The sequence below is a fragment of the Neolamprologus multifasciatus genome, chromosome 1, assembly GCF_963576455.1.
Source record: "Neolamprologus multifasciatus chromosome 1, fNeoMul1.2, whole genome shotgun sequence".
Taxonomy (NCBI): Eukaryota; Metazoa; Chordata; class Actinopteri; order Cichliformes; family Cichlidae; genus Neolamprologus; species Neolamprologus multifasciatus.
In genome coordinates this window covers 4,088,873-4,101,874 of record NC_140439.1, presented here as the reverse complement: position 1 = coordinate 4,101,874, position 13,002 = coordinate 4,088,873, and the positions used below count along the sequence as shown (strand labels likewise).

Below are 13,002 nucleotides of genomic sequence, written 5' to 3'. Positions count from 1 at the left end.
CTAACACACCTACACCTTAGTTCACAGACTCGCTTTGTCTAGGGTGAATTTCTGGGATTTCGCACAACCCCAATTCAAATAATGAATACATAATGGGCTTGGATTTACATCATTATAAATGAAATGTGGAAGCAGCCCCCCCCCCCCCCTCCCTTTTCAACGGGTTGTGTTTGAGACTTTAAATCATCAAACTGTAAATTATACATTTTAAATTGTTATTGATCCCTTTACCCCGAGTCCTAAAGTGTACATTTATTTTCTTACTCTTCTTATATTTATTGTTTGTTTACTTCGTCGTCTCATCTCTCTGGACTGTATGTAGCGGAGACGACAATAAAGTTTACTTTGACTTCAGCAGCGAGCAGGCGCACCGAGGGCTCGCGCTCACTTTTCACTTATAGAATTTCGAAAAAACATCGGTGCAAATTATAAGTCTGTATCATAATGTCTGCTGTTTTTGTGTTTGTTGTTTTGTTTTTATTTTGTTTTATTTTGCAAGTTGGTTATTAGACGCTGCTCCAGCCAGCCAGAAAACCCCCGCCGCCCCGGGAATTCTCTGGGGTTTTTAAGTTTTCCAAAAAACTTGAAAACCAACATTCTAAAATGAGAAAGTGGAAAACATTCATGCATCAGGAGTGAACATCCCAGCAAATGCACCCCAAAGTCAGAACATGCAGTGCTCAGAGAAATTAAAAAAAGAAAGAAAAATAAAAATCAAAGGACATAATCAAATTCAAAATTGTTTGGAAGGGTTTTTCTCTCTAAATAAGATCTATTTATAGATGTGACAAGAATAAAAACGAATAATTTGCACAAATAATTTCAGTAAATTGTTGAGAAAGTTGTGATAACCAAACAGTAGAAAATCAACGTAGTTACTGAAGAAGGGCTAACTTTCGTTTCAAAAAATAAACCACGACCAAAGGTTTATGGCTGGGTTCCCTCCAGTCCAAGGGTGTTCAGCCTGAGGCTCCTGAGCCCATCTCTGTGCTCGATGTCCATCAAAAAAAATCAGTAAACCGTGAAAAGTAACGTAGGAAGACATTTTCTGCACAAACACAGCATCTACTACAGAATATTATAGATGTGTGTGAGAAAATCCATGACAAAGAGAGCAATGAACCAGCAATAATTACTCGGTTGCTATAAGTTTGTTTGTTATCAAAGCACACTCGTTTTTATTAATTTTGGACAAACAGCGGGACTCAAAGCAGGCTTACAGTGTTTTTCCTGACTTAAAATGCGTCTTTGGGGTGACTGTAGGCACAAATGATGAACGTATAGTTAAAATGTGACTTTAAGTCTAAAGTGCTGTATAAATGTGAGTGCATGAGCCTCAGAGTCTGGGTCTATAATCCAGGCAGGCTCTTCGTAATTTCGTATCCTAGCACTGATTTTATTGGACACATTCCCATGTTAACAAAATGAAAACACCAGTTCCCTGCGGCGTTAGTAAGCTGCAGCATTAGAAGAAATCTGTTTCTCCACTAAATTCCATTTAGAAAACCACGAACAGGTCGCGCAACGCCCTCTTGTGACGTCGACGCTGTGGCGAACAGGACGGGATACTGGGAGAGCCGGAAGAGTCGCGCGGATAGATAAGAGGGAGCGCGAGCTGATCCACAAACGCTTCTCCGTCGAAGCTACAGCTGCGACAGGACCATATCCTACCGGAGGGGTTTTAACACTCAGTTGTTCGGAGCTAGCTTTGTAGCAAACGGTGAGCATGAACTATTATTTCAGTGGAGCACGTTAACGTGTCCGCGCGAGCCGAAGCGCTTCATCATTCCAGAAGGCATGTTAGCTTTAGCCAGCCAGCTAGCTGGAAACTGGAACAGGAAATGCCACAGCTAGACTGACACAATTCCCAGTTATTTAAGTAATTTGTAGTTTTCTTACCGCTCTTGGACACCTAACTTTGATTCGTCGTGTGTCAGTAAGCATTGATGAGATGTACATCTTATTCCATAGCCTGTGTCCCGGTTCAAACCGTAATTAAAGCCTGAATCACTGACAGTTGTGAGTCAGTGTTCCCGTTGAGACCATCAGCAGAAACACGCCACATAATTTCATTACCCGTTTTTATGGCAAAAACGGGTTCATGTTTGAGTCCTGGCCTACTTTACTGAGGCAAGGAAAACCATTAAGGTCAATGTCACAGAGAGCTTAAGGGAAATTTCCTATGTGGACTGGAATAGTCAACTGTGCCAACTGCTCCCTGTTATCTGCATTTTATTTGCACCACAGTCACACCTAAGTGGACTTTCGTGTCTCAGGCCTGGTCAAGGAGTAGCAGCTCGATGTGAGCAGCAGATGGGTGTGGTTGTGTTGTGGGACACAAATCACACACTTTCGGTGTAGGGACTTGCCAGGTTACAGTTTCCTGGTCCCGATGCCTTCTCTCTGTTCTCTGTACTGAGATGAATGGAGCCACGTCTCCCGCAGCCTCTGATTGAACACAGATGCTGATTGCCCACATGGTGCTGAGTCAGGAGTGGGGACTGGCACAGAAAGCGTTTGTTCCTAACAGATGCGCGATCACAGGCCGCATGTCATAAGCGAATTTACAGATTGTTAATCGTCCACTTTATACAAGCGTAGAAGACTTGGTGTAGTCGGCTGTCTTGCTTCGTTGTACCAGCGGTCATTAATTTGTATTCAGTCAATGCTGAAATGGATCTTATGTGCAGCTACTTTTAGCTAGTTATAAGTAATCAATGCAGCTTTTGTCAGACTGGTTGATGAGTCGATTGATTTGATCATTTATTAACTCAGAACTTACACAAAACCTCCAAAAAAACAGCATTAATTGCATACTTGGGCTTTTTTTTTAGATTGATTTAAATACAAATAATTTTTTGTATTGTCTTCCTGTCTCTTTTTTTTTTTTTTTTTTTTTTTTTTGTCATCATTGGATAAAAGCAGGGCGGCACGGTGGTTAGCACTGTTGCCTCACAGCAAGAAGGTCCTGAGTTCAATTCCACCATCAGGCCGGGGTCTTTCTGTGTGGAGTTTGCATGTTCTCCCCGTGTTTGCGTGGGTTCCCTCCGGGTACTCCGGCTTCCTCCCACCATCCAAAGACATGCAGCTTGTGGGGATAGGTTAATTGGATAATCCAAATTGTCACTAGGTGTGAATGTGAGTGCGAATGGTTGTCTGTCCCTGTGTGTTGGCCCTGCGACAGACTGGCGACCTGTCCAGGGTGTACCCTGCCTCTCGCCCTATGACAGCTGGGATAGGCTCCAGCGCCCCTGAAAAGGATAAGCGGAAGCGAATGGATGGATAAAAGCAACACATAACAGTCTGCCACTGTTATGTCTTTTTGGGTAAACACAGAAAGATTGAATTGCAGAGCAAACATACTGTTCAAGTTCCAAAGAAAAGCAAGTTTATAAGAATTTTTGTTTGTTTTACTGCTTTTTGGTTGTTGCTTGGTGGTTTGTTTCAGTTACTCTGACAAGAAAATTTGGCACATCCACCAACTTAAATTAAACATCCTTATGGAATTATGGAAAAGGCATTTACCTGAATTTACAGCTAAGTGCTAAAATAATTTGATTGAATCAGATGAAAAGTAATTATCAAGTAAAATGACAACATGTATGGTAAAGCCCACAGTCCTAATTTATTACTAACATTTATTGATTTATCCAACTTAAGCTCATGTGAGGATCCAGATTTCTGGATTCGCCACATCAAGTCTTTCGACGTTAGCGTATTTTCAATGTAAAAGTAAAAAAGCTTAAATCCCAAACCTTTTACTGCAGAAAGGTGTTAGAAAATACTTACAAGTTATAAATTTACTCTGAACAATTTCTGCAGAGCATGCAGAGATAAATGTGCATCAGTGATGCCCTGCAGACTGATATCTGCATATCTGATAATAAGGTGGTGTATGCTGGGTCTGAGCTTAATAGAACTAATGTTCTCTGGAAGAAAAGTGGGGGAAACAATAATAAAATAGTAATACTGAAATAATACTCTAGTTGTGCCTCAGAATGTCAGTGGGCTCAGATGCGACTGAAATGTTGATCTGTATATTTTTAAGTTTCGTTGTTTCCTGAACTTGAGCCATCAGGTCGCTTCAAATTTGAGCCTGTCCTCAGACGCCTCTACCTCTTCAACTTGTGTAAAATATTTGTCTTTAATTTATTTCAGTGTGTGTGGCATACGGTTCACAAACATGTGGAAGGCAGCAGCTGGACAGTCAGTCAATGTGTCTGTAGACGATGGAGGCGACGACTGGGAGACTGACCCCGACTTTGAGGTACCTGTATTTTCTCCTGTTTCTAGTTCCTCTTGGTTCACTTAAATAAAATCGTATTTTTCTCACTACTGTTCTTGGCTTTGACATTATTACTCTGTTTTTAAAAAACTAGAATGATGTGTCTGAGAAGGAGCAGCGCTGGGGAGCCAAGACAGTGGCTGGCTCAGGCCATCAGGAGCACATAGAGTAAGGATGCGAATGTTTTAGTTTTTTTTTTCCTTCTTTTGGGAATAAATGCATTGTGGGAAATCTACAAATTGTGTGTCCTAACCGTGTTGGTCTTTGGTGTAGTATACACCGTCTGCGTGAGACTGTTTCTACGGAGCATACCAAGCTGAAGCAGAAGGAGTTGGAGAACATGCCCAAAGCCTCGCATGGCTATGGAGGGAAATTTGGAGTGCAGCAAGATCGAATGGACAAGGTGAGGGAGGCAGTAAGACCTGTGCAGTCGATCAAAGGCACAAATTCTGTTTGTTTTTCTTCTTATAGATTGGTAAGAATCAGATGAACTGTCCTTTACAGTTTGTATTGTAGGAACTGATCTGTCTGTGACTCATTGAAGACATTTGAAATTGCTTTTCATTGTAAAGAGTAGGGATCAGTGTTCCCCCAACTGCAAACTCTAATAGGTCTTGCTTAAAATTGTGCATAAATGGAAAACAAAGATGGCAAATTCTACTGCAGGGACCTTAACTGTTGCATAACAGGTCTGTCTGCATTCACATGACATTCAAAGATTATTATTATTATTGTTGTTGTTAAGGGTTTAAGGGTTGATGTTCGCCACAGACCAATTCTAATAGAAGCACGTCTGGTGAGGGAGTGTGCTGTAGTCTGAGGCTGCAGAGCTTTTTCACTTTACAACTCCAACTTGACAAAACTGTAGAATTTGATGAAAAAATGAAAACCACGTGTAGTTACAGTCAATGAAAATATGGAAACAATTTCCAGTAGTCTGACTGATTTGTTAAAATAAGTGTAACACATTGTGTGTGTGCACAGCTGTACTACAGCGTTAAATGTTTTATTTTGTTTCTTTGTTTGGAGGGTTGAAACTAGTAGTTCCTGTCGTTGTGGTTTTTCATGTCGCTGAAACCAGCCAGCTTGCTACGTGCTTTTGCAGGTGTGTGTCTGCGTGCGTGTGTGTGCGCTAAGTCAGTAGTTAGTGTTCCTCAGTCGATACATCTGCTGGCTGTGTCTAGTTTTCCTTCTATGTTCATGTTTTCTGCCATCTTTCATTAGCGTTGTCAGTCTTCTGATTTATGCAGCATTTTAAATATCTACATGCGTTTGCGTCTTTGTGCCTTGACAGTCTGCTGTTGGACACGACTACCAGAGCAAACTGTCCAAGCACTGCTCCCAGGTTGACACCTCTAAGGGCTTTGGAGGGAAGTTTGGCGTGCAGGCTGACCGCGTTGACCAGGTATTTCCTGTTGCTGACCTCATTCGAACAGTAGCACAACACTTTCTTAGACACTTTTTATTAGTAATGTTCCTGCTGTGTAAAATGAAGCCCCCCCGCCCCCCCAACACCTTCTTTTTACAAAAATGAAATGATGCATTGTATTGGATGTGTCATGTTTTGTTTTTAAGTTTGCTAAAGAACTTATCTCCTCTACATCAAGAGTGATTGCTCTACTGCACAGCAGTGTTCATGCACATTTGGCAGGAAGTAGAACTACAGACCTGAGGTTTCAGAAGGAAGTATGCTGTGTCACAAAACCTTCTCTATAAATGACAAAAACGAAGATTTGAGTTTAATCAGCCATGGCAGCCTTATTTGCACGTCATTTACACGACTTCGACAACATTGCACGCTACGAATGCAAACCTGGAACTTCAACATTATGCAGTCCATACTGTATATAAATGCCTCTTGTTTTGCACAATATCCAACTACCAACCTCTGTATATTTTATATATTTATTTTATTTTTGTTCTATTTAATTTGTAAAATATGTATATACACACACGTAGACATATTTAGTATACACATTCAGTAATATGCATACACTCTTATATTGTACATATATTTATTCATATAATTCTCAGATTTAGCCATTCTTATATTTGTTTTATGTTATTGTACTTTTGCACACCTCTGTTGCTTGTGAAGCTCGCACACAAGAATTTCACTCACATGTACTGTACCAGTGTACCTGCACATGTGATGTGACAATAAAAGTGATTTGATTTAAATGCGTCTAATCAGTAGAATAACTGCTTTGCTTCTTCCTGTCTCCTTCCAGTCAGCTGTTGGGTTTGAGTATGCTGGAAAGACGGAGAAGCACGCGTCACAGAAAGGTGATGTCCTTATTTGTGATGTCTTTGCAAAACTGCTGGTTTTGACTTCTTTAGATATGCAAAAGTGTCTTGGACATGCAACTAAGGCTTTACTCAGTGGACACATTAGTAATAGATTAGATGGATAAAAAAGAAAAAATCAGGTTAAAGCTAGAGTTTGAGACATAATAATGGTGTTTTTGTTAGACACAGTGTGCTGGGAGAGTCCAAACAAACTACAGTTACAGGCTGCAGTGATCCTGGTACTCAGGAAGGCTTCGTGGCTCTCAGTGCTGAGGCTGCTTACCCAGGCTGTCAACCTTTGTGTTGCTCTCATTCCCTCAACAGTGCTTTGAACCACAGTCCTGAATATCTGCATAATTCTAATGCTTCTTTATTGCTGTCCCTTGTTGCTACAGTAGGTGTACATAAGATGTACGTGGCCCTCAATGAGTACCGTATTTCCCGGACTACAAAGCGCACCTGAATATTAGCCGCACAAGCTAAAATCAGGGGAAAATCCTGTTTTGTACATACATTAGCCGCACCTGACTAAAAGCCGCAGGTGTTTCAATGTTGACTTATCATATGTAAGAGAATATGCACAAAGGGAATTGTCAGGAAAGAGATGGCTGTTTGGAGACACAACAACATAACAATAACCTACAGCACACCAGAAAAATAGATTCGGCCTACCTTTTAGGCTCAGGTGCAGTGACACGGCTTTAACAAGAAGAAAAGTCAGTCATTCACCACCTTCTTTCTCTTCTTCCTGCACTAAAACCACCAAAGTCCTCTTCTCCAGTGTCGGATACGAACAGGCCCAGGATGGCTACGTCCTCCACTCTCAGCTTCTCTCCTTCGTTGTCACTTTCAAAACCAAACAAATCCTCGTTGTCAGTGTCAGAGTCGAACACCCTCAGAAGGGCCGTGGCGGTGTCCTCCTCTCCATCATGCAGCAGTCCAGCCCTTCGAAATCCGTTGGTGATCATGGATGTTTTCACACTTTTCCACGCTGTCAGAATCCACCGGTGGAGTTGAGCATAACTTGCTTTTCGCAAGTTTATCGCGGCTCGTCATCCACGCCTCCCACTGAACGCGTAGCGCTACTTTGAAGTTTGTTTTTCGCGCTACTTGTACGGCACTATGTTGCCTGGCGGATGGACATGTGACCAACATACCACTCTTGAACCCCGATACTGTGTGTCTGATCACATGCCCTTCCGCCAGGCAACGTAGTGCCGTACAACAGCGGAACAAACAAAACAAATCCTCTTACGATATGACAAAAATCATGGACAATCCATAGAAAAGCCAAACCTGACTAAAAGCCGCAGGGTTCAAAGCTTGTGCAAAAAGTAGCGGCTTATAGCCCGACAATTACGGTAATTAAAAAAGCATGATATGATTGTGTGATAATCTTGTTAGTTTGTCATTACTGTTGTGATTCTGTCTTAGCTTTTGAGTCATCCCATGAAATGTCAGTGTTTAGCCACCTGAGCTCGTCACAATTGGTCTGATTTTTGCAAAATAACTTGAGTAGATTCAATGAAGGCAAGATTCAATATTCAGGCTCTGCTTAAATGTATTTATTTTTTAAAAAGCAACTAAATCAATTCTACACCAACTCTCTCTCTAAAGCCAAAATCTTGTTTTTGTTTCTAATATTTTATTTTTTATATTCAAATTCAAAGGTGCCAAATTTCAGCCCACCTTCCCATGTACCCGAAGTCTGTAATATGACTGTTTCATTAAATAGACTCAAGTTATTGTTAAAGTCAATATCTCAGCTGATTCTGCAGAGATCAAGTGGAAACTTTTCCAAATTTTGGTAAATGGACTGGTTCTTATATAGCGCTTTTCTACTCTTTCTGAGCACTCAAAGCGCTGTACACAACTTGTACATTCACCCATTCTCACCCATTCGCACAAGCACATTTCTTTAAGTGCTTTCTAAGTAACATTCACACACATTCACACTCCGATGGACGCATCGGAGAGCAATTTGGGGTTAGTATCTTGCCCAAGGATATTTGGCATGCAGACTGGAGGAGCCAGGGATCGAACCACCAACCTTCCGATCAGTAGATGACCTGCTCTACCACCTGAGCTACAGCCACCCCATTTTAAGTTTTTTAAAGTTTTTATTTTTTGAATGGAATGATCAGAGGCAGAGGAAGTGTCAATAGGGAATTTAGAATTGGGCTGCTCCACGATCACTGCTCCCATGCTGCTTCACCCTGATCTCTGAACCTCACCCCTTCCCTCCTTGCTCTGCTATGTAGACTACGCCACAGGGTTTGGGGGGCGATACGGAGTGCAGGCCGATCGAGTCGACCAGAGTGCCGTGGGCTTCGATTACCAAGGCAAAACCGAGAAACACGAGTCCCAGAAAGGTTTGTCGAGGCTTCCTGCCATATGGCGTTCTCATTAATCTGCAGAAAGATACAGACAGTACAGACAGACACTAGAGCTGTAATTGCGCAGCAGCCTGCAGGTCCTGGCAGATCATGTTTTTTGCATTTCTTCATTCCATCATACCTCAGCCTGCTTATTTGAGATTGCACAATAACTTAACTGCTTTGAGCTGCATGTTTGCCCTGGATCAAAATGCATTCTTATTAAAGACTAAGTTATCTTACGTGGTGTTTTGTACGTACTATGTTTTCATTCCATGGCTCCAGTTTATTTTTTATTTTTTGGGGGAGGCTGTTTCAATTTGGACTGCTGTTTTTGTTTAACACCTTAACATCCATCAGGTAGTCAGCATCTGTAGGGTTTTTGTTTTTTGTCTACATTCTCAATAAGCACATTTCCACTTGACACAGAAGACAACATCATACGTCGAATAAACTAAATGTACTTGATGCATAAGCAAAATTAGTTGGGAAATTAGTTTTTCTGTCTGAACGTTGTTTTCTCCTCTCCCCTGGGCCGTTGGCAGATTATGCCAAGGGCTTTGGAGGCAAGTTTGGCGTTGAGATGGACAAGGTGGACAAGAGTGCCGTGGGCTTCGAGTATCAAGGCAAAACGGAGAGGCACGAATCCCAGAAAGGTAACAGCAGTCGGCACTCGCTCTTATTTTGATCACGGTTGAAGCGCGTGCAAACAAACTGTGATGGCAGATTATTTTATTGTCACAAGTGGTGTTGATCAGATTACAAACAAACGTTTAACCCAACAGTCACACAGGCCTCAAACTTGTTTTGTAATTTTGGCTGGAAAAAAAAAGTCATTAATTTGAATTTTGGGGTCAGAACGGTGACGCACAGATGGTGACGTCATGCAGAGCTGATTCTTCACACAGGGGAGCGACTGTCACTCATTTTAATTATTTATTATATAATTTGTGACTGAAGTTTGAAGGGTTAATAATAATATGATGAGTTTTGTTATTATAAAAGAATCACAAATACTTGTTGTTGTTGTGTGCAGTGACCTTGTTTTCACTGCTGTGATTCCTTGTCACCATGAAAGGACGAGCGACAGAGTAAACAGCTTTTGTTTGCTTTCAGCTCGTGCTGCTAAACTCGCGCTGCTGATGTGTTATTAGCAGCTTTGTGTCCAGAGGGTCTCAGTAGGTCACACCCTCATGTCTGTCCTGACTTGTCTGTAATTTTGCAGCTTCAGCACAGCAGCTGTGTGTAGCTGCTTGCTCGTCACGCCTCATTGGCCGACAGCAGATAAGACTCGTATCGAATGCATAACGACCTCCACAATGCCCCGACTGTGTTTGTAACCTACGTTTGGGAATAAATCAGTCGGGCATTTTAAAGCGTCATTGTTGGAATAGGTGGGCAGCAGACAGAGTTTAACACCGCTCACTGGAATTCCTGTTTGGAACGAATGATGTGCAACATGCAGCTGCCTGAATGAGTAAACGTTAAATAATGTTTAAATATAAAGTTTGTCAAACAAAAAACTAGTGTCGCACTGATAGAAATGACTAAAGCACTTTCACTGCTGTAGCTTGTAAATGGTGCAGTGTTGTTGTTTTTTAAAGTAGCATTACAAGATTATTGACATTAAACATTGTGTCATGTTTCCCTGCAGACTACGTGAAGGGCTTTGGGGGCAAATTTGGTGTGCAGACTGACAGACAGGACAAATCAGCTCTGGGATGGGACCACCAGGAGAAACTGCAGCTCCACGAGTCCCAGAAAGGTACTGATGCCGAGTGGGTTTCTGTGTTTGTTGAGTGTGACACTCACACGGATGCACTGCCCATATGAAATAATTAAGGGTTTGTTTTAAAAAAACAGTTTGTTACAAGTTTGAGTTTGGCACAAATCAACCGTGAAACCAAACTTCCTCCTCGGCCGTGTGCTCGATCTCAGATGTGGTTTTGTTGTGGCTCCAGTGCGGTGTTTAAAAAGTTGACAACTTCCTCAACTAGCATGCAAAAATGGCTCAGAAAGCGGAAACGAAACCCACAGCTCAGATTTATATTTGCATGTCGGGTGTTAAGCTGATGCTGTGTTCAGGACATTACAAGCATGTACATGAATCTAAACTAAAAGGCATTCACACAGGGAGTTCTATGCTAAGCCACTTTTAGATGGTCAGAGAAGTCGGCTGCATGCAGCAAATGAATGGGAGCAGTTCAAACATGCTCTCATACTTTCATTTCTTTGATGGGATTCCAATCAATCACATGCTGTGTTCTGTTTTTGTGGGGCCTATTCCTCCTTTACCTCCTCATCCTAACCTTCATTCGATTCTTTCTTCTCTTCCTTCTCCTTGTGTCCTGGTTCTTATTCTCTTTTACTCCTTCTTTTTCTTCTTAACTACTTCTTTCCTTCTCTTCCTCCTACTCTTTGTTCCTTTCCTCCTTCATTTGTATCCTTTCTTCTTCCACCTTCCTTTGTCCTTCTCAACATCTTCCTCCTCCTTCCATCATCTCCTTCCACTTCTTCTCGCTTATTCTCTTCCTCTTCCCATCTGTTACTTGGATGGATCATCATACATGGTTCCTATCTTAAACTATAGTTTTCATATCCTTAATAATCCCTGGCTAAAAATTTTACGAGGTGCTTTTACCATTTCTGCAGCTTTTGGTAGCAGTCAATCATTTCAGTTCACAAATATTCCTTTCTCCTAAAATTGAGGAAATATTAATGTGCAGAGGAGACATTACTGAAGACGAAGGTAACGAGGGAGCAGACCAGCTGAAGAGGAAAAGCCTCTTCATAGTTGTAAAAACCATTCGCAGTGAATCCGAACATTATGAGTGCTGAGTGAACGGGCAAGAACACGAAGGCCTTTTCTTTGTCGTTCTGTTAGCACGCAGCCTGGTGGGTGCATCGTTGTCGCTATATGTGTGTCTTTTACATGTATTTTGTAATATGTGTGTGATGTTTGTCTGTCCGTATATGTGTATGTATTGTGTTGCAGACTATAAGCGTGGGTTTGGAGGGAAGTATGGGGTAGAGGTGGAGAAGCAGGACCAGTGTGCCCTGGGCTATGAGCACAAGGAGAACCTGGCCAAGCACGAGTCCCAAAAAGGCACAGATACTTTCCTGAGCACGTCACCCAACCCCACCCTCCCTTTTACAAAGCTCCTCCTGATCCTTGCCTTCCTATGAAAAGTCCTCCCTCTTAGCTTCTTTGGCCGGCTCTGACAGAAGCCCCTCCCACTCCCACAGTGACACGCCCACCTGTGCAGCACTGACTGAGACTTTTAGTTTACTGTCACCAATCCTATTGTAAGGCCATGGAGGGGCAAAGGAAGCTATCAGACTTTTATAACAAACAAATGTAGGCAGTAGTGCAGGTGAGTGAGAAGATGCAGTGTTACACGTTCAAGACAGCCGTGAACGGGCACACCAGCCCAGAGGCCTGTACTGCAAAGTGATTTACTTTCAGTTTTATCTGATCTCCTTGATATAGTGATCCCAAAGTGGCGCCTTTAACAATTACTTAAAGTGAGTCTACCGGTCACCAGCTGGTTTATTAGATACATCTTGCCAGAATCAGTTGGGGCCTCTTGTAAATGGTTCTTATAAAGCGCTTCAGAATCACCTTGATTGTCAGATTTGCCAGCTGCCCTTTACATGAATCTCCTGATAATAGTTGCTCCATTGGAGTCTGAACTGTTGATACACGCCATGATGCATTCCTCTGGCCTCAAAGTATTTCTGCTCAGAACTGCTGCTCAGTGGACTTTTTTTTTTTTTCATTTTGTTTTTGGACCACATTTCTAAACTGTCGAGATGGATGTACAGGGAAATCCCAGGAGATGAGCAGTAGAGCAAAAGACCAAAAATATTTATCATGATATAATTAGAAAATTTGCGATAACGATATAACTGACGATATAATTGACACTAGACCTTTGTATGAAAACAAAGGCACTGCGCATGCGCGTTTTACCCATATTCTATCGCAATATCTCATTTTCTTATCGTTGTCCAACATTATACTGGTATTACCGTGAACGGTATGATATGGCC

General features: G+C 41.9%; 1 protein-coding gene across 3 annotated transcripts in view; it reads left to right on the top strand.

The window, feature by feature from the left end:
* Nucleotides 1-1,550: 1,550 nt before the first annotated feature.
* Nucleotides 1,551-13,002, top strand: part of cttn (cortactin) — an 18,971-nt gene continuing 7,519 nt past the window's right edge. The window contains exons 1-10 of one of the 3 annotated variants that reach the window (XM_085161832.1): nucleotides 1,553-1,720; nucleotides 4,159-4,267; nucleotides 4,380-4,453; nucleotides 4,559-4,688; nucleotides 5,580-5,690; nucleotides 6,517-6,571; nucleotides 8,836-8,946; nucleotides 9,495-9,605; nucleotides 10,604-10,714; nucleotides 11,945-12,055. In XM_085161832.1, the coding sequence (XP_085017958.1) occupies nucleotides 4,184-4,267; nucleotides 4,380-4,453; nucleotides 4,559-4,688; nucleotides 5,580-5,690; nucleotides 6,517-6,571; nucleotides 8,836-8,946; nucleotides 9,495-9,605; nucleotides 10,604-10,714; nucleotides 11,945-12,055 (898 nt within the window). In that variant the 5' untranslated portion in view covers nucleotides 1,553-1,720; nucleotides 4,159-4,183. Of the gene's footprint in view, nucleotides 1,721-4,158; nucleotides 4,268-4,379; nucleotides 4,454-4,558; nucleotides 4,689-5,579; nucleotides 5,691-6,516; nucleotides 6,572-8,835; nucleotides 8,947-9,494; nucleotides 9,606-10,603; nucleotides 10,715-11,944; nucleotides 12,056-13,002 lie in introns of all 3 variants that reach the window. The other 2 variants (XM_085161851.1, XM_085161842.1) reach the window with 2 other exon arrangements.